At 35.3% G+C, this 21,814-nt stretch overlaps 1 protein-coding gene across 4 annotated transcripts in view; it reads right to left on the bottom strand.

The window, feature by feature from the left end:
* Positions 1-21,814, bottom strand: part of TASOR2 (transcription activation suppressor family member 2) — a 79,362-nt gene that overhangs the window by 32,383 nt on the left and 25,165 nt on the right. For 3 of the 4 annotated variants that reach the window (XM_045857849.1, XM_045857850.1, XM_045857848.1), the window contains 11 exons: positions 21,171-21,243; positions 17,602-17,693; positions 12,784-12,921; positions 12,530-12,654; positions 12,431-12,450; positions 12,234-12,333; positions 10,288-10,391; positions 9,393-9,496; positions 6,172-6,244; positions 6,010-6,072; positions 1,673-2,389 (listed from right to left, as the gene is read on the bottom strand). In XM_045857849.1, coding sequence (XP_045713805.1) covers positions 1,673-2,389; positions 6,010-6,072; positions 6,172-6,244; positions 9,393-9,496; positions 10,288-10,391; positions 12,234-12,333; positions 12,431-12,450; positions 12,530-12,654; positions 12,784-12,921; positions 17,602-17,693; positions 21,171-21,243 — 1,609 coding nt within the window. The other variant, XM_045857851.1, reaches the window with a different exon arrangement.

Consider the following 21,814-nt stretch of genomic DNA (forward strand, 5'->3'; position numbering starts at 1 on the left):
GAAAACAGTTAAGACTAAGAAGAAAGAAAATAAGATGAGATGACCAAGACCTAGGTGGAAATTTTTAACATATACACAACAGGGAGGGAAATCTCTCACAACCCAGATCCTGGGAAGAAACACTGAAACATGAGAAAACAAGGTTGTCCTGCAGGGACTCTTCTGCTTATTTCTATCGTTCAATGCCATGGTTTTCAAACTGCATGCAATAATCCACTGATAGGTTATAAAATAAATACAACTGGTTGCAACCAGATTCATTCTTAAATGAAACAGAATGGTATAGAAAATATCAGATTGTATTACACATATGGCAAATGTCTTTTGAAATTTTTGTTTCAGTCATGTGTGAATTTGTATGTAACTCGACTACAAAACAGAACACATTTCTTATAGTGGAAGAAATTTAAAATATTTGAGAAACAGACTATATATATATTGAATTATAGATAATTTATTTAACATCTTAAAGTAAATTGGTTCATACACAGCAGAAACTCAATACGGTTGGCCTGAAATTTATTTGTAAGTAGCTGTAATGTCTGCTTCGCTGCTTTCTATTACCATACTTTCCAGCATGCTCCTAAACACATACACAAACACCATTTTCACAAACTGTGAAAGGCCAAGAATAACTATTTGTTGAACCACAGGGTAAAACCCTAATCATCTAGAATTCTGGGGCTCTACATATGCCTGATGTTTCTTCTCTAGGCACCAAACTTTCTAGAATCAAAATAGTACAGATAGGGCTGACACACCTTTTTGTGAAGGACCAGACAGTACATTTTCAGCTTTGAAGGTCCTACATTCTTGGTCACAACCACTCACTTCTGCCAGTGTCATGTGATGTAGCCAGAGACAACTGGTTGAGGGAGGGCCCTTTGACCACACTTTGCTGATCCCTTCTCTAAGATGTCACATAGTATACAGTGCCCTACTTTTCAACAAAATATACCACCTATAATCTGAGATGGCTCTAAGGCCAAATCGTGTTGTTTGTTGTGCTATCTTCACTAAAGTACATTTAACTACATACTAAATGTCTCTAGACTCTGATTCTCACTCAACTCTTACAAGGCAACAAAACCACTTATAGAACTGTTTCAACATATAGGTCCCTAGGCCACTAAACATTCTGTTTCAATAGGTGTATGGCAGGATCCAGGTCACCATTTTTAAAACCTGACATACATAAAGGATTAGAAATTCTGTCCCAGACTGTTTGGAGGTTCCAGGCATTTCTCCTCCCCTCTTTATACATGTTCAGGCTAATGTTGGTTATTCCTTTTTGCTGCTATCGGTATGCCTGATTATAGAAAATTCTCTTCCTCCACTCTTGCTTGTCTGAGGATAGCTTAGAAACAGAGTAACCATCTTTCTAGAATGGCACATAACTGATGGCTCGAGCACTTTTAGAGTGAAATATAGTTTTTGGTGGGTGGGCTTTTGGGGCGGTATCTTAGAGTTTTTCCTATTTCTTGATTTTAATCTGTCGTCTGCTTCAATGCTTCTCAAACTTAAGCATGCAGACAAATCACCTGGAGAGCAATGTTGACATTTTTAATAAACTTCTAATACTGTGAAGCTGAGGTCCACAGTGGTCAGATAGGAACAGTGTTAGAATACAACACTTATAACTCATTTAACAGTCCCCATAAGTCATGCTTACCTCTTTTTCTTTTCTGAGGAAACTGTCCTTTAACTAATTTGAGGGTTGCTGAAGAGACTGAACCCTTGTTCGCTCCAGCAGGAGTTCTTTTGGGGAAGGGACGGCACAAGTTCATTCTTTTACTTTGCCCCACAGGCGGTGTGCTGGCCTTTCTCTTCGGCTGAACTCTAAGATTTGATGCTGGATTTAATGGAACCACAGTTCTCTTCCTAGCTTTAAATGTTTCTTCAGAATTCTTTTTTGTTTCAGGTTCTCTTCTTACTTCTGCTTCTGAGTCAAGAAATTCAGAATCTGGAGTCATAACTAAAGAAAATCCAGCATCACAAATTCCATCTGAAATACAAGGAGACTGAGGACGCTCTGCCAATAAATCTAACGCCGTAGATACTTCCAAAACGTACCCACTAGGATCTGAAAAATAAGACTTCAACTGAGTTAAAGACTTTAAAGAGCACTTTTCAGCTGGAGGAACCAAATCAAAACTATTGGACAATCTGCCAGAAAATGCAGTCTCTTTCATTCCATCCTGAGAAGTGGTAGTCAATGGACTTCTCTCCATCTTGCAAAATTCTTGGAAATTATGTTTTACTAATGTGTTTAGACAGATTCCTTCTTCAGTAAATGATTTCTTTGCTTCTAGCAGGGCACAATTAAGGGCAGGTAAAATAGGTACCACCTTCAATGAGATGTCATCTTCAACTTTCAAGTCTTTAAGCCCTAAAATATATACACACACATTAAAAACCTAAAATATTTTAGCCTTTATTTTACAAAAATGTACAGAAAAAAATGCTTTAGATTATAAAATCATAGGATGGTTAAATATAATACAGTGTTCCAAATAGATATTAAAAGACTTACTTAATGAAAAAATATATATCTGTGCATATGTAATCACGTGAGAGAGAAAGAAAATGAAGACTGGAAAAGAAGCATTCAAATGCAATCATCAGGTCAGAGTGAAGAGGGATGATCTGCCTCCAAGTTCAATCTAATCTGACCAGGAGCCCAACATCAGCTCCATGTGCCATTAGAGCAATAGCACTGGCATTTAGAGTTGGCAGATTTACTATTCTACTTTTTAATTATCATTTTTTGCTTTTAAAAGGTCTTATTTAGCTCTACCTTATATAATTTCAAATTTTTGTTAAAAAATATTTACTGATTTTTGGAGAGAAAGAGAAATATTGATTTGTTGTGCCACTCATCTATGCATGTATTAGTTGATTCTTTCATGTGCCCTGACCTGAGATTGAACCTGCAACCTTGGCATATCAGGATGAATCTCTAACCAGTTGGTTACCTGGCCAGGACCATTAAAAAAAGAAGTTACAATGCTAACCAACTGAGCTGAAAGTAGTAAGAACCTTAAGTAACCGCCAAATTTCATCACCTTCTCTTATCAAGTAAAAATTTTTTTAAAAAATTAAGTAATTAAGTCAAGTGGTCTGTTTTACTTCCTCTCACTTTTTGAAATGCTCACTTTTGTCAGCAAATCAATAACCTTAAGAGAAAAGAGGGGGATAAATAAAAAAATTTAAGAGTTATCATAATAACTTAAAAACATAAGAGTTATCAGATCACTGAGAAGTGGGTAATAAAGTCCTAGAAACTTTATATGAGTTATCAATAATAAAGACCCACAGATAACAAAAGACTTCTGGTACCTACTAAACTGAATTATATATTTTTAAAGAAAAAGTAACTGCAAAATTAAGAAAACATCAAATCAGTCCTAGCTAAATATATCTGCACTTGAGTATGTATTGTGAAAAAGAATAAAAATACAAATATGAATAAACAAAAATGTGGCTAAACATGAAAAATTCCTTTCTTTACAATTTATCATTTAAAAAGTAACAAATAAAGAAAAATAAAATATAAATAGGTTGTTGCTCTAGCCAGGTGGCTCAGGTGGTTGGAGTGTCATCCATGCACCAAAAAGTTGCAGGTTTGATTCCCAGTGTGAGCACATACCTAAGTCGTGGGTTTGATCCCCAGTCAAGGTACATACTGGAGGCGATTAACCATTGTTTCTCTGCCCCTCTCTCAAATCAGTAATCACATGCTTGAGTGAGGATTAAAGGGAAAAAAAGGTTCTAATGTACTACCAACAGTTCATACTAAAGTAGCATTTTTCCAGACAACTTCATTATTTCAAGAATTTAGAGCCCTGGCTAGAGTGGCTCAATTGGTTGGAGTATTGTCCCATAAACTGAAAGGTTGCGGGTTCAACTCCTGGTCAAAGTACATGCCTAGGTAGGGGCATGTATGAGAGGCAACCAACTGATATTTCTCTCTCACATAGGTGTTTGTCTCCATCTCTCTCTCCCTCCTTTCCCTTTCTCCTCCCCCCTCTAAAGTCAGTAAGCATGCTCTCTGGTAAGTTTAAGAAATTTTTAGAAAGGCAGAACCCAAAATGATCTGTAATAGACTATTATAAAATCTATGAAATAGAACTTTTTAGGTCTGCTAAGCAAAGTGCCTATCAATTTAAAACAAATAACCTTAGTTCTGACCCTCTGAAAAACCATATATAGAAAATGTCTTAATGAATTGGAGGGGGTGCGCACTGCGATATAACTATCCAATGTTTATTCAAACAAATCCTGTGCTCTTAAACACCAAATGGTACAGGCAGTGATGTTTCTTATTTGAATGGTAATTTACATTACAAATTTTTTTTTAAAGATTTCATTTATTTATTTTTAGAGAGGGGAAGGGAGAGAGGAAGACAGGGAGAGAAACATTAATGTGTGGTTGCCTCTTGCACACCCCTTACTGGGGACTTAGCCTGCAACCCAGGCAAGTGCCCTAGACTGGGAATTGATAGAACTGATGACCCTTTGATTTGCAGGCTGGCACTCAATCCACTGAGCCACACCAGCCAGGGCAGTAGTTTACATTTAAAAATAAGAATGAAGTCAGAGATCTGACAGAAGACGGAGGAGTATTGGAAAGGAGTTAGAAGCCAGCTCGAGAGTTGGTTGTTTGACGATGGGCAAGTTTAAGTCTCTGTTCCCTCATCTTTGAAATGATCATAATAAAAATACCTATTTTAAGGGCTGCTAAATCAGTTACTGCATACCTACCACAAAACCTGACATGGTAAATGCTTGAAAGTACAAACACCTGTTGCCATTATATTATTATAATTGGTAATGCATTGCTTAGTCGAAAAAAGTGATGCCAAAGAACATGTAGTTCTCTGTTTTGAATAATGGAATGTAATTTTATGAAATCAACTTTAAAAACATTTTTTGTATTGGTTGTTGCTCTATAAATCTACACACAAATTTATGTTTAGAATGTGATTATAAGGCAAGGAGGACAATTTCCTCAGACAATAAAAAGAAATGACTCATTTCACTTTACTTGCTTGTTGAGCAAACATTTATTATTTTTTATGTGCTTGGCATTGCTAGGCAGTAAGGATACATAAGGGTACAAGAAAGGCAGGCATTTAATCATATACAAATAAATACTTAAATTCAATGAATGATAAGCCTAGGGTACTCACTGAGGTCAGAGTGGTGATGGGGAATCATAAAGTGATAATATTTAAACTGACACCTGACAGATAACAGACCAGACTAGGTCAGAGCTTCTCTTGATTTTATTCATTTATCCAGCTCCCCCATGCCAAGAACCTTTTTAGACTTCATTTCCTAACTGCCCTCTAAAATTTTAATACCACAGATAAGTTGTATTATCTATTTATTTACTGTATTAGTAACATTTTTTGCACTACGGAGGTAATCGCCACCCAATAAAAGGGAAGGACAAGTAGTCCAGACAGAGAACTGCATCTGTGAAGGTCATGAGTCCTACTTATTTGGTAGACTGACAAAAGTACCTCCTAGCTAGTATTGTTTTTTTTTTAAGATGAATTTTTATTTATTTTCAAATCACTTTTAATCATAGTTGACATAAAATATTGTATTAGTTTCAGGTGGATAATGTAGTGATTCAACATTTCTATGCCTTACAAAGCAATCACCATTAAGTCTAGTAACCACCTGTCACCATACAGAGTTATAACACTATTATTCCCCCGGCTATTATTGTTCAAAACCAAATAAATTCAGTTTTGAATATGCTGAATTTGAGGAACATCAGAGACATCTTAACTGAAAAAATTGTTAGGAGGACATCTGGGTATGAAGCTCAGAGGGAAGAATAAGCATGAAAAGGGGAAGAATTGACGATCTCATCTGACCTGGGAGGTTAAAGGAAGGGTTATTTAAAAGAATACTTACTAGGGTTTACAGGTAAAGTAAGATGAGGACAAAAAATATGCAACAGATTTAGTGAAATGGAAGCCACTGTGCCCTTACCTGTTGACAGGGATGAATGGAATAAATGTAATCCATGCACAGCCATAAGCTCATCTCCAAAATCTATACAGAATGAGAATCAGAAGACAAGTTAGGTTGCTGGCCTTATGAAACAAAAGGTAAACATACTGAAAAATAGTTTTTTAAAAAAGTTGTCCTTACTTGTTTCTGATATTAAGGCTGATGATGTAAGTAAAATGAAAACCCCGCGATCTTCTAAGCATTTGATGAGTGCCTTGAACATTAAAAAAAAAGAGAAGATTTAGTTCCTCTCCTCCCTCAACCACACTCAAAATTCTCTGAAAGCAAAGTAAATGTAGGTAAATAAATAAATATCTTGAAATATTAGTGTTTATGGGAATCAGGAGAATTTTGCCCCCAGTATTTGGAATTGCAAGTCCCTTTAGTGCTCAATTAATCTTGGCCCAATTAGAGCCAACTAGAACATCAAGGGTTAGTTTTAGGATAATGACAAACTCATCAGAAAAGACTTTTTCATTTTTTTCATTGAGATTTTAACATTTCATACTGCTAAGTAGCAGATCTATTAATTTAGCTACTACAAATCCAAGGTGAATTAGATCTATGATTAGCAGCTTAAGCTCATATTTATACACAACATGTCACAGAATACTGAAACTAGAAAGACTAGAAGATTCTATCTAATAAAAGAATCCTTTCCACAGCATTCAGAGATGGAATAATAGAAAAGAACATAATTAGCTCCTGAGGCAATAGAAAATGCAGATGAAAATAAATTATTTCTCTCCTTCCCCCCCCACCAGTCTTCGGTGGAATCTTGAGCTCAAAACAAACAAACAAACAAACAAACAAACACAAAAGAAACAAACCTTGACATTTTAATGTTTACGGCAAATTGGGGAGTTTATCTAAGCACCATCATTCTAAATCATAAAAATAGTTAATCTTTTCTGTTACTCACCATTTCTAAAGCCTATATACCCATAACAAGGATAAAACCCAAAGCTTATATGATAATTTTCCATTTAAAAAAAAAAAACTAAAGAAAATACAATGATAAAATATTCTACTTTAAAAATTGATGGGTCAGAAGCCTAAAACTATGGCAAATTGACAAATTAATATTTCAAGTATGAAAAAATATTTTTCTAATATTTCTTAGTTCTAATTACTATAGCAGAACTCAGTTTTGACACTGGTAATTCATTCACATAAAAATCATCATTGTGAGTTTCCATACCCTTCTATTATAGCCCCTACGCATTTAATAGTTTACATCTTTGTCCCCACGTCTTCAAGTTCCTTGATGGGAGGAACTATTTTTTACTTTTGCCTCTGGCACATAGTAAGCACTCAAGAAAGAATTACTAAATAAATATATCAATAACTACATATACCCACAGCTTTGGTATCTATTAAATTACAAACAGGTATAGTTCTTGTTTCATTTTCTATTGATGTAAAAAAGTGACAATAATTAGTTTTCTACACTGTTCTGCATTTTAGTTTTGTAAAATAGATAAAAGCAAAATCCCTATCTACGTGAAACCATACCTATCTTCAAAAAATATGCAAATGAAAATAGAAATATGTAGTATAAATTATTAGACTCTCATATTATGTGTTGACAGGGCTACATAAAATTCCTATTTTAAACTTTATGGGAAGAAATCACAGAAGTTTTTCAATGTGTACTTCTAGATGTTTACACACAAAAAATATCTAGCCACACATGTGCTTAACTCCCCTTTAAAAAGAGACCTTGCTCTGTACTGTTCTTGAAGTTCAGTGTTCTAGGTACAAGCCCACACACAATTTATTCTAGGGTTATTTATTGCTCATCCACTATATACCAAGGTGTCAAAGATGTTTAAGACATGATACTTGCCTTCAAGAAACTCAGCGTCTGACTGAGAAGACTGATATATAAAAATTATGCGTAATATATGAAGCAAGAAAAGTATGGAGCACTGAAGAGGACCTTAAGTGATGTGTAATTTCTATAACTAGTATTACTTAACAGGTTTCAAAGCCAAGTTCTGCACCAAGTCTCTATTACTTTCAATACTATAAGCACTCACAAGTAGTCCCTTCACTGATGTATTTTTTTAAAGCATCTTTGGACTTTATTCCTCTAACTTCCAAAAATAAAATCAACTATGGTTCTTCAAATATTATAGCCTACAATTCTATAATAGATATTGAATAGTTATCCAGTCAGCATCCAATGTTGCCCATTCCAACTCCTTACTACAGAGAGACAGTTCTCTGCTGTGGAGTACCACTGCAGTTTGGGTGGGTCTAACCTCATACCCGATTTTGGAAGGTGAGCTCTCAGTGGTTAGAGCTAATTAGTGTAATCCACTTCCTTTGCAGTTACTGAAGATGTACAGATCTCTCTCCCCACCCTCCCTCCCTCCCCCTTCCTCCCATCTTTCTTTCTCCCTCCCTTCCTTCCCCCATTTTCCCTTTCCATCTCGGCCTCTCTCTCTCTTTGAAAACGGAGAGCAGTAGCCCTGACTAGTAGTCTCAGGGTGAAACTATCACACAGATGAGGGTGGAGCTGAAAGAGAAAGTCCTGAGCAAACAGTAGTTGAACTTGCCTTATCACCTAGAATTGAAAAGTCAAGCCTGTTAAATCTCTTTATTGTTTAAGCCAGTTTGGATTTCTGTTACAAGGAACTTAAAGTATGTTAACTGACACTATCCCTAAGACAGCTTACCTTCACAGCTTCTACACACTTTCTACTTTAATTTATTGATTTCTTGTTACTTACTTTGGGGGACAGTCCATCATGTCAGTAAAGGGCTCAGAACTTGTTTGATCACTGCCCTAACACTTATACCATCTCCTTTGGGAAGTTTAGGAATCACTCAGTAGAGAGTTAGCGACTACTTCTACCCTCACACTGAGGAACCCTGGTTAACATAACAGAAGTCTTTGGATATTATCTATTCCTCAGTAGAGCATCACTTTCTACACTAGAAAATAGTAGAAGCAGCAATGTTTTCCACCCACCTGCATCCCGCCCCTTATAAACCTATGGATGGACACAGGTCACTTTTAAAGAACTGTCTCACAAGTGGTCCTTTGATTAATTCAAAACAACTAGGGATCTACTCAATTCTTTCGTCATAGAGCAAACAAAAAAAAAAGGAATGAGAAAAATTGTCCTTTTATTCTTAAAAATCAGTAGTATAAACTGACTAGTGAAGTATAAACTAAGATGCAAAGAAGATGAAAATGTCAGTCCATAAATGTCAATAATGTCAATAAATATTAAAGGATAAAAATCCTTTCAGCAAGCTAAAATGATTTAATTTAGGCATAACAACTATTAATTAGATATCAAATTCTTAATTTAAGAAAAAAATAATTATTTTAAATTGATCATTCTTACCAATTGCTTATTTTTAATGACTTCTGTTACTTTATCTATTTTTTCCCCTTGTTTGTTTGATAGTTCAACTTCATACATATTGAAGCACATATCTTGGCAACAGACTGGACAAAATCAGAAAAACAGAACATTTCTTACTTTAAAATGTTATTAGGCTTTTTTTATATTCAATTTATTCATTTTATATAGTAAGACAAAAGAAAAACTAAAAATATGATTTAAAAAAATTATCACCCAATGTTCATTATAAAACACCTTAATAAAATTACTATATAAACTATTTGAAAACAATTCTTTCATTTATATAGATACTACTATAATAAGGCAAATAAAACATTATATAAATAATATATACATCAATGTTCAGTGAATTAATCTGAATGAGAGAGACACTTCCATTTCATTCTTTCTGCTTTTTCCCTCTCATTTAGAAGTATGTAACTAGGATGATGAGCATACAATGCACTATATAGGTGATGTATATAGGTATAGTACATTTGAAACTTATATAATCTTATTAACCAATGCCACACCAGTAAATTTAATTACAATAAAAAGTATATACATTAATAAAAACAAAAATCATAAAAACTCTGTTCTCCTCAAAAGAAATAGTTATGAGTCTTCAACTATTTGTAAGCATATCTGTTTACTTAAAACCCTCAATACTCTTATTAAAGCTAGACTTTGCAATCTTAGACGAAACTACGTTACATACTTTCTAGCTGGCCTCCAGGGAACTGAATCACATAGCAACTCTGCAACTTTCACAAAAGACTTAAATTTTAAGAATCACTTAAAGAAAAACAAAAAATTTAGTGTATGCATAAGAGGGGTAAATAATTGGAACAAAGCTCCAGACATACAGTGTATCATTCATTATATTTGAACTGACCTTTTTGCTGCTCCAAATAATTCTGTTTTCTAAAGGCAGCTTCTGGTAGTCTTTTTTTCAAAGACGACACTTTCATTACATACGTAAAATCTAGTTCATGTGGTCTAAAAAACAAAACAATATCATGCAATATAATAAACATTGAAACTCTCTATAGTTTCATACACAATATTTGTTTTTCTACTATAAATGCCAACAAAAATATTGTAACCACAAAAAACAACCTTTAAATTGGTAAACTCCAGGTCAAATTATATATATATATAATAGATTTTCAAATATATGACACCATAAACCACGGTCTGCAAATTTGTTCATATTTTTCTAAATATATGTATTTTTGGTATAAACAAAATACTCCAATGTGTGGAAGAATTATGCATACTGTAATGAGAATTTTTAATGTACCGATTGAAAACTTTTGCCAATATTTCACTGCCTACCATGCAATGTAACAGAACAAACCACACCAAAACTTTTGCATAATTTCACCTGAATTCTTTTTCCTTCTTTAAAACTAATTTTGAAATACTTACAGGGTTACAGATGCCCTCTTGCTCCCTAAATACGTCTCCAAGTTTCCTTAAAAAAAAGGACATTTCCCTATACAACTACAAAACGATTAGCAAAATCAAGAAGTTAACAATGGTATAATACAATTAATTAACCTATAGACCTTATTCAAATTTTGCCAACTGTCTCACTGAGGTCCTTTATAACAGAAGAAAAGTTTTTTATTGACCAGGCTCCTATCAGGATTACACTACATTAAGGATATGTCTCTTTAGTCTCCTTCAAACTAGAAGAGTCTGTCTGTCTTTATCTTTAATGACTTTGTATTTCTGAACAATGTACACCATTTATTTTGCAGAATGTCTCTCAATCTTGGTATGTCTGTTTCCTCCTGATCTGAGTGGCAGGAATACCACAGAAATGATATCATGTTATTCATGTGCTTCCTGATGTGATGCACAAAAATACTAATTCCATTCCTGACAATGATAAGTGCTTAGTTAAGATGGTATCGGCAGTTTTTTTTCCCACTGTAAAACCTGTATTTTTCTCTTTGTAATTAATAAGTAAGTTGTGGGAAAATACTGGGAGATAAGTATATACCATCAAACTTTCACCTACTATTTTAAGTATCCACTGATTGCCCATGATTGCTCCAACTGGTGTTGCCCATGGTGATTTTCTAATTCCATCATTCTATCTACACTTATTAGTTATATTCTATAGTAAAAAGATCTTTCCCTTCTTTGTCATTTATTCATTCACAGAATACTTACTTTATTCTATGGATAATATCTCTCCCTCTCCTTAAATAAGGCCAATAAAAAATTAATTCAAATAGCACATCAGTTTCATCTTATATTTCAATTAAGTTAAGTCTACTTTTCAATGGTTTTCATTACTAAGGACAGACTAAAAATATTTCATAAGATGCCCTTCACTGTTCTCCAAAGGAAAATATAATTCATTATAATGTAAATACACAGCAGCTACTCTAATACTATACCAGTCTAGGAAAATCATGTGACTATTAGAAAATCAAATACTGCAAATCTTAATAAAGACTCAGTAATATAATTAAGTGGCTATAATATGCTGTATCTACTATCTAGGCAAATTCAATTTTGGGGGGGAAAATCCAACTTCTAGTATCAAATCATTTTCCCATGAATGGATTAAAATACTAAAATTTAAAGAGTGAGTTGTCAAAGGTTATAAAACACTTATTTTAAGGCCAAGGTCAGAATTTAGATATGAATTTATGTCTCCTGTGTCATGATCCTAGATACTCTATGTATCTGGGCCAGAAGTACTCTAATCTAAAACCAAATACAATTGCTATATTTCATACCAGTGCCAACAAGCAAGAATTAAAAAATCAGAATTTTAAAAATTATACAAGCATTAGTAAAGAACGCAAATTCAGTACTTACAGTTGTGTTGGAACCACTATACCATAAGAGGACCACAGAGTTATTTCACACAACAAACAGCCTTGAATAATTAATTTTCCTTTCCATGGAGAGATGAGAGCTTTAAGAAACGAGGGTAAGAAAAAAATAAATTATTTTATTTATGAACAAAATATTTACTTAAAAAACTTAAAAGAATCAATTAAATAATTCCTTACCATTTTCACTGAGTTCAAGTCTAGGGGAAAAAAAGAAGCAATTTTATAAGAGCAAAGTAAACAAATACAGTAAAACAAAGTATGTATGTAATTACTTACCTGCTTTTATGAGTTGGTGCTGCCATTTTTTTAGGTTCTCTGTACTGAAAAGCAACAATTACATAAGGATGAATTTGTCTAGGTCGCTCAGTAACAGTGCTGCCTGAAAGTTCATACAGGTAATACTGAAAGAAAAAAGAATTATAATCAGGGTAGCACTACAGAATTCCTTATGTATCAAGCTGATGGCAACCCACCCAGTCCTGAAACTGAACACATTAGACACAGAAATGTACCTTAAAAATGATTTATACCTGACTCAGTTCAAAGGCACGAAAATGACTTGTCTTGCGAGAAACCTTGTTAGTATTTGCAGCCACGTGGCAATCATAGCCAGAAGATGGGCTAATATAGTTAGCTGTATAATTCTCAGATACAAACTTGACTTTTCCCTAGAATGAAAATATTATAACTCATCAGATGTATTCAAATAGCAACAAACCTTACTCTAGGATTCATTTACAAGCAGCTGAATAAAGATTTGGATGTATATGAACTAACACACAATTAACTGTGTTAAGAGCCAGAACTATAGTTGCTGGAAAATTATCTTTAAGATCAACAACAGTTTTAATTATTCATGAACCCCTTAAAATTGTATTTAAAAATTGTGTGTGTTTGGGCCTCTGAGGCAGCTGTCCACTTTTTTATTTTTAATTGTATTTTTTTCCATTACCAGTTAGTCCTCTTATACAGTGCCCCAACCCCTGCAATCACCACAGTTATCCATGTCCACGAATCCTTTTTCCTTTCTGCTTAATCTCTCCACTTCTTTTATCATGGTATCAAAGGAATACATGAATTATCCCATATTCAAGAGAACCATTTCTTTAAAATAAAATTTATATAGCTTACCAAACAGATTGGTTATTCAATGACTATAATATAGAAGATGACAAATAAAATCTAAAATTTCTAAAGATGAATTTCCAATCTGAATATTAAGTTATCAATTGTAAATTACAGACCAAGATACATCTATTACACCAGGACCTATAATTCATCAAGAACAAAATACATAGTAAAGTGCTTAAGAGACCATTGGCTCTGATTTTGAAACAGCCAACAGTAGTTCCCCGTAAAGACTTATCTTTCTCAAGGGTTACATATCTTTCAGAAAACAAAAACAAAAACAAAAACAAAAACAAAACAGCAGTTGACCTTAACATATCATGAAATATTATGCACTGATTTTTAAGGCTATTTTGAACAACATAGTGACATAGATGGGAAAAATTAAAATAACTACAAAATGTATACCAAAATGAGGTATGAGACTGCAACTTTTATTTTTATAAGAATTTAATTATTTAAAATGTTTTTTAAGATATATTTTATTGATTAGACTATTACAGTTGTCCCATTTCCCCCTTCACTCCCCTCCACCCTGTACACCCTCTCCCACCCACATTCCCCCCCTTTAGTTCATGTCCATGTGTCATAAGTTCTTTAACTTCTACATTTCCCATACTATTCTTTCCCTCCCCCTGTCTATTTTCTACCTACCATCTATGCTACTTATTCTCCATACGTTTTCCCCCTTTTCTCCTCCTCCCACTCTCCTGTTGCTAAGCCTCCATGTGATCTCCATTTCTGTGGTTCTGTTCCTATTCTAGTTGTTTGCTTAGTTTCTTTTGGTTTTGTTTTAGGTGTGGTTCTTAATAATTGTGAGTTTGCTGTCATTTTACTATACATGTTTTTTTATCTTCTTTTTCTTAGATAAGTCCCTTTAACATTTCATAAAATAAGGGCTTGGTGATGATGAACTCCTTTAACTTGACCTTATCTGAGAAGCACTTCATCTGTAAATGCAAGTTTTGCTGGATAGAGCAATCTGGGATGTAGGTCCTTGCCTTTCATGACTTGGAATACTTCTTTCCAGCCCCTTCTTGCCTATAAGATCTCTTTTGAGAAATCAGCTGACAGTTTGATGGGAACTCCTTTGTAGGTTACTATCTCCTTGTCTCTTGCTGCTTCTAGGATTCCCTCCTTTATTTTTACCTTGGCTAATGTAATTATGATGTGCCTTGGTGTGTTCCTTCTTGGGTCCAACTTCTTTGGGACTCTGAGCTTCCTGGACTTCCTGGAAGTCCATTTCCTTTGCCAGATTGGGGACGTTCTCCTTTATTATTTGTTCAAATAACTTTTCCACTTGTTGCTCTTCCTCTTCTCCTTCTGGTACCCCTATAATTTGGATGTTGGAACGTTTAAAGATGTCCTGGAGGTTCCTAAGCTTCTCATTTTTTTGAATTCTTATTTCTTCATTCTTTTCTGGTTGTTTGTTTTTTTCTTCCTTCAGGTCCATTGATGTGAGACCCCGCTTTCATTCCATTACTATTGGTTCCCTGTCCATTTTTCTTCATTTCACTTATTGTAGCCTTCATTTGTTCATCTAATTTGCGACCAAAATCAACCAATTCTGTGAGCATCTTGATCACCAGTGTTTTGAACTGTGCATCTGATAGGTTGGCTATCTCTCCGTTGCTTAAAAGGATGGGTTCTGGGGCTTTGATTTGTTCTTCTGTTTGAGCCATCTCTCTCTCACTCTCTCTCTTTTTTTTTTTTTTTTTGGTTTGGTCGAGCCTGTTACAGTAAGGGGTAGAGTCTTAGGTGTTCACCAGGGCGGGGCACCCCAGTCGCTGGGTTGTGACGTTGTATGTGGGGGCAGGGTCAAGAGGGAACAATGGCGCTTGCTCCGTTCTCTGTGGGACCTCAGTCCCTTCTGCTGCTTCCCCCGAGCAAACTGGGCCCCTCTGGTGCCAATTCCCATGTGGGTGGGCTTGTACACGCCGTGGAACCCTCCAAGGACCCCTCCTGTGAGGCTGGGTGTCTCTCCGTGCACCTCAACTCCCACAGGTGTCCTCAATCAGTGTCCCCAGGCTCTATTTCCCAGCACTGGGATCCTGGGTTATGCACACTGGCTTGCTTTACAATCGCCACCTCACTGGGTCTACCGGTTGCCACCCTTTAGCCGGGGTCTGCCAGCTGCCCCTTGAGCACTCAGGGTCCACCCGCTGCGGTCCTTCGCATCCCGGATGCCTTATGTGCCCGGTCCCAACTCTCTCTGCTCTCCATGTTTCGACTGGTGCCTGGCTGCCGGACTCCGCCCCTCCTACCGGTCTGGACGATCGGGTCTATTTCAACTTCTTGGTTGTCCGACTTCCATTCAGATCAATTTTCTATCAGTTCTGGATGTTATTCTGTTTCTGAATTGTTGTTGTCCCTATCTTGTTTGTGCATGGAGGCACGGTGTGTCCACCTATGCCTCCATCTTGGCTGGAAGTCCTAACATACATTTTTTGTTTTGTTTTGTTTTTTTGCTGTTAAGGTCCTGCCTCTTCATTTATAGCACCACTGAAGGCAATTCTTTGGTTTAAGAAGCCAAAGAATGTAAACAGTATGTACCACAACCTGTATCTGCTCTCCATCAAACATCTTACAACGTTGAGCATGGCTGGCTTTTGAGTAGTAAAGTAAGGAGCACTGAGAACAAGTAGGCAAAAACTAAATAGCAGTATCCACCAGACATGATGGTATACAGGGGCAAGAAACCAAGGGCAAGGCAATCTGACATAATTAAGAAATCAAACATTTGTTATCTAAGCTGACAGGCATACTTTCTGTGGCAGAACTATAGTACTTATCACGGAATAGGAGAGGGAGGACTGAGAGAGGAAAAGCAGTGACTGTGCCAGTGCAATGTTACTTTCCCTCCAGTTCTTGGGGACAAATTGTGAAATATAAAGTGTTTATACTCTTTAAAAAAATCAATACTGTTAGATTTATAATTAGAAAGCTAAAACATAAGCAAAAACAGCAAAAAGACCACAGAATATGTCCTCAAAAAGCCCACCAACCTCTAAAATCAGTGTTTTCCTACTACTTGAGAGAAAATTCTAATTGCAGAACTCACTTGTACTGTACTATTAAAGGGTATTTAAGAATTTCTGATTGCCCCTCAGTGAACAAGTGGTTCACAAAATATGGTACATCGATACAGTGGAATACTACGCAGCAGAAAGGAGCCCCTACCCTCTGCAACAGCATGGATGGAACTGGAGCATAATTTCATTATGCTAAGTGAAATAAGCCAGGCAGTGAAAGATAAATACCATATGATCTCACCTATAAGTAGAACCTAATCAACAAAACAAACAAACAAGCAAAATATAACCAGAGACACTGAAATAAAGAACAAATGGACAGTAACCAGAGGGGAGGGGGATAATGGGGGAAAGACGGGGAAGGTTCGTCAAGAACATGTGTAAAGAACCCACAGACAAAGCCAAAGAAGGATAAGATTAAGGGTGGATGGGAGGTGGGGGTAGATGGGGTAGAGGAAAGAGGTGGTGGGAAAATGGAGACAACTGTACTTGAACAATAAAAATAAATAAATTAAAAACAAAACAACCCTGGCTGGTGTAGCTTAGTGGATTGAATGCAGACCTGCTAACCAAAGCATTACCAGTTTGATTCCTAGTCAGGACACATGCCTGGGTTGCAGGCCATATCCCCAGTATGGGGTGTGCTAGAGGCAACCATACATTGATGGTTCACTCCTCTTTCTCCCTCCCTTCCCCATCTCTCTAAAAATAAATAAATAAAATCTTAAAAAAACAAAACAAAAGAATTTCTGAGATCAGTTAGTTATAGGTGCCACATGAAGCTATAAACAAGGTCTGGATGTTTCAGGGATAAAGAAAATAAAGATTTCTTATTTTGACATTTTAAAGCAAACAAATTCTGTTTTCTAAATTAATTTCTTATAACTATAACCATATTGTTTTACAAGCAGCTACTTGTTTTCTGTTATGTAATGTCTAAAAAGCAGCACTGTGGGACAGGAGTGAGAGGAACACTTTTCACTGAGTACCTGTTGTATTACTTCAAGGTTTTTAAAAATGTATTCATAGATCATCTGTACATAAACAAATTTTTGTCTTTAAAGGAAAGCAGAAATACCAATTGCATTTTCTGACTTTGAACAGCTATCTTTGATGACTATGTTTAGCAAATGATCTACAAAGAACATTATCAGAAAGAAATTATACAGAAGCACATTTACACTTTACCTTAATTAGATTAAAAATTACAACATAACCAGACTTTCCATGATACCATGGTCTTGCATGAAGACAGTCTGAGTATTTGGAAATGTATACACCTATAAAAACATAAAATATAGATTAATATACACTGTTAGAGATTATTTACACATACACAATTCTCATGTAGGACTACCTTTAACTGAACAAGACAACACAAAAGATAAATTAAAGTCAACATTAAAAACTGTTTTGAAACTGCTTACTTTTTAAAAACTATTTGAGGTATTCTAAAGGTACAGAAACATTACAGCTAAGATAAGACAGAACATACCTGACTGACAACCAATTTTCTACTAGGGTCTAAATTGAAAAGGGATAAAGTTTCACATTCTTGGAAAATTCTAAGTTTTTCTGTATTTTTTACCCCTCCATGCAATCATCCTGTGAAAAGATCTATGGTAATCTGATTCTCAAGTTATTTTTTGCAAAAAATAAGGGATAAAACATTTTTATCCCTTATCCACAGGGGATACATTTCAAGACCCTCAGTGGATGTCTGAAATGGTAAACAGTACTACCCTTTATATAGTATTTTTTTCCAGTACATACATACCAATGGTAAAGTTTAATTTATAAACCAGGCCAAGTAAGAGATGAACAATAATGACTGATAATACAATAGAATTATGACAACATGCTATATTAAGTTATGTAAATGTGGTATCTCATCTCTCAGAATATCTTACTGTACAGGCATACCTTGTTTCATTGCACTTTATTTTTTTGCTTAACAGATATTGTGTTTTTTACAAATTGAAGGTTTGTGGCAACCCTTCATTGAAAAAAATCTTTTGATGCCATTTTTCACAATAGCATTTTCTCTTTGTGCCTGTGTCATATTTTGGTTAATTTTCACAATATGAGGTGGGGGTAAAACTAGTGCACAGTTGTGCATACACAAAAAACACAGAAATCATTCTTGCATTATTTATTATTGAATTATTTTACATAAAATCAACTGTAAACCTACTTTGCCCCACCCTGTATTTCAAACTTTATTATTATATTTGTTGTGTTTCTCTGTGATCAGTGATGGTTGATATTACTATTATGACTGTTTCGGGGTACCACAAACCATACCCTCATAACACAGTGGACTTAATCAATAAATGTTTTGTGTTCTGACTGCTCCACTGAGCAGCTATTCCCTCCCTCCCTCCCTCTCCCTCTCCAGGCCTCCCTGTTCCCTAAGACACAACTATTTTCAAATTAGCCCAATTAATAACCCTACAATGGCCTCTAATGGTTCAAGTGAAAAGAAGTCACATGTCTCTCACTGTAAATCAAAAGTTAGAAATGACTGAGCTTGATGAAGAGGCATTTCAAAAGCAAACATGGGCCAAAAGGTAGGCCCATTGCATCAAACAATTAGCCAAGTTCTAAATGCAAAAGAAAAGTTCTTGAAGGAAATTAAAAATGATACTCCAGTGAAAGAAAGAAATTAGTCTTACTGCTCTTATAGAGAAAGTTTTAATGGTATGGATAGATCAAACTAGCCACAACATTCCCTTAAGCCAAAGCATAAAGAGCAAGATCCTAACTCTCTTCAATTCTATAAAGGCTACGAGAGGTGAGAACGCTGCAGAAGAAAAGTATGAAGCCAGGAGAGGCTGGTTTGTGAGGAAAGATGCTGTCTCCACAATATAAAAGTGAAAGGTGAAGCAGGAAGTGCTGATAAAGAAGACACAGTTAAGTTATCCAGATCTGGCAAAGATAATTAATGAAAGTGGCTACACTCAATAGATTTTCAGTGCAGATGAATCAGTCTTTAATTGGAAGATGCCATCTAGGACTTTCCCAGCTACAGAGAGGTCAATGCCGGGCTTCAAAGCTTCAAAGGATGGGCTAACTCTCTTGTTAGAGGCTATTGCAGCTGGTGACACTAAGCTAAAGCCAATGCTCATTTACTAGTCTGAAAATCATAGAGCCCTTAACAATTATGCTAATTCTACTCTGCCTGTGCTCTATAAATGGAACAAAGCCTAGAAAACAGCACATTTTCTGAGAGACAAATAAAAACACACATCTATACAAAACTTGTGAATGTACACAGCAGCCCTTTTAATAATAGACCAAAAGTGGAAACAATGTCCACCAACTGATGCATAAAAACAGATGGAATAAACCATACAAAGGAATATTATTCAGCCAAAAAGGGAATGAAGTACTGGCACATGTACAACATGGATGAATCCCAAGAACACTAAGTTAAAAAAAGTCACAAAAGATCATATATGACTCCATTTATATGCACTATTTGGAACAGGCAAATCCACAGAGGCAAGAAGTAGAGTACTGACTGCTTGGGCTAAAAGATAGTGGGGAATGGGGAGTGCTAACAGGTACAGGATTTCTTAGGGTGATAAAAATAGTCTAAAATTGATGTGCTGCACAATTCTGCAAATATACTAAAAAAACATGGAATGTACACTTTAAATGGATGAATTGTCTGGTATGTGAATTTTACCTCAAAAAAGGTATTTTTTTAAAAAGGGTAGCAAGAACCTTGCCATGAAGCTCAATTTTTCTCAATCTTCATCTCCAAATTCTGCAGCACCCAACATAGCTCAATAGCCTTCCATAGATCCTCCCTTTTTCTACAAAACTGTTTCCTGATTCTTCATTCACTGAACTGCTCTTTACTCTTCCTTCTACACCTCCCTCTACCCCCACCCCTTGGTATAGAACGACACAAAAGTTCTGTTCTTTGCCATCTTTGTCCTTCTATACTGACCATGTAACAGTATGTTTGGCTTCAACTAATACCACCTCCCCACCTTGACCCCCAATCTTGATTCCTAATTCCTTTTCCAATTAATTTTACTACCACTAGGGTATCTTTCAGAAACACTTCTGAAGATCTCATTATTTCTCAAATTTAACTCATGACAGTAGTAGAGTCCATTTACTAAGAGTTTACTAGGTTTGCACTGTGCTTACCATTTTAGAGTCTCACGTATCCTCATAACATATATAGAAGACAATTTTATCTATTTTACAAATGACAAAACTGAAGCTTAAAGAAATTTAGTGCTAATCCATATTCTTAACCATAAAATTACCTTTTCTCTTTTATCAGCTTCCCTATAGATCTCCTTTCCTTCTGTGTCCCTTCTCTACCAGCAATATCACTGCAGTGTAAGGTTAAATCCTTATCTTTGATTATTTCCTTTCTCTTGCTCCTCACATTCCATAGTTGCCAAGTTTGGTCAGTTCTATCTGTTCTCTATTCCTATTGTCATTATGATGATGTAGAAGAGAGCCTCACTAACCCTGGGTGTCTATAATAATCTCTTGGCATCAAAAGATACCTTCAGTATCTGCTCTAGTCCAACCAACCTTTGAAAATAAGTTCTGACTGTGTAACTTCTATTGGAAAACCTTAAGTCTTAGGCTCAAAGCTCATTTATATTATCAAGTTCTGATCCTAAACATTATTCATCATTAACGAAACTCGCTTTTGATATGGGTACTTTAATGAAATAAACTATAACTTGCTTCATCTTGTAAAATAAGAGATTCTTTATTCTTACCTTTTGCTGGGTCACCCAGAGTGGTAATAGCACTGCTGCCAATACAGAGTCCACGCTGACATACCAATTTTGCCTTTAAACAAAATAATAGTACTTTGCTTATCGTATTAGTCTGGGAGAGGTAATGAAATAACACTATAATCTATAGGTCTTCAAATAAATACAGACTTTTTACCGTGTGTGTGTGTGTGTGTGTGTGTGTGTATGGCACAAAGCAAGATTATATAAAGCAACTGTATTTGGTTAATAGTTCAAAGTTTTTCATGAAATTTACCATTTCTGTTAATAAAAACATCACCAGTTTTTCAGAGAGAATCAAAATAAATAAAAATAAATAGGATTACAGACAAGTCCTCTCTTAAAGATATCCTTTTCAAATATAGCTTTGGAAATGTCTTACTCCCAAATGTGTTTTGTAGTATGAATCTACAGCATATCTTATTTGGAAGCAGATGATTAAGCCAATAAATAAACTTTTCTGGTATTACTATCTTTATTATATACTAATACTGAACATTCTTTAAGCAAATCTACTCTTGTTCTTTAAAAATTATTAACTCAACCAAAACATTACCTTTGAATTGTGTTAAAATTGTATCTAGGTGCCAAACACATCTTTGGAAACACACCCTGCACACAGTTTC

This window comes from Phyllostomus hastatus, unplaced genomic scaffold (assembly GCF_019186645.2).
Source record: "Phyllostomus hastatus isolate PE091 unplaced genomic scaffold, TTU_PhHast_1.1 phas_scaffold_1674, whole genome shotgun sequence".
Classification (NCBI taxonomy): Eukaryota; Metazoa; Chordata; class Mammalia; order Chiroptera; family Phyllostomidae; genus Phyllostomus; species Phyllostomus hastatus.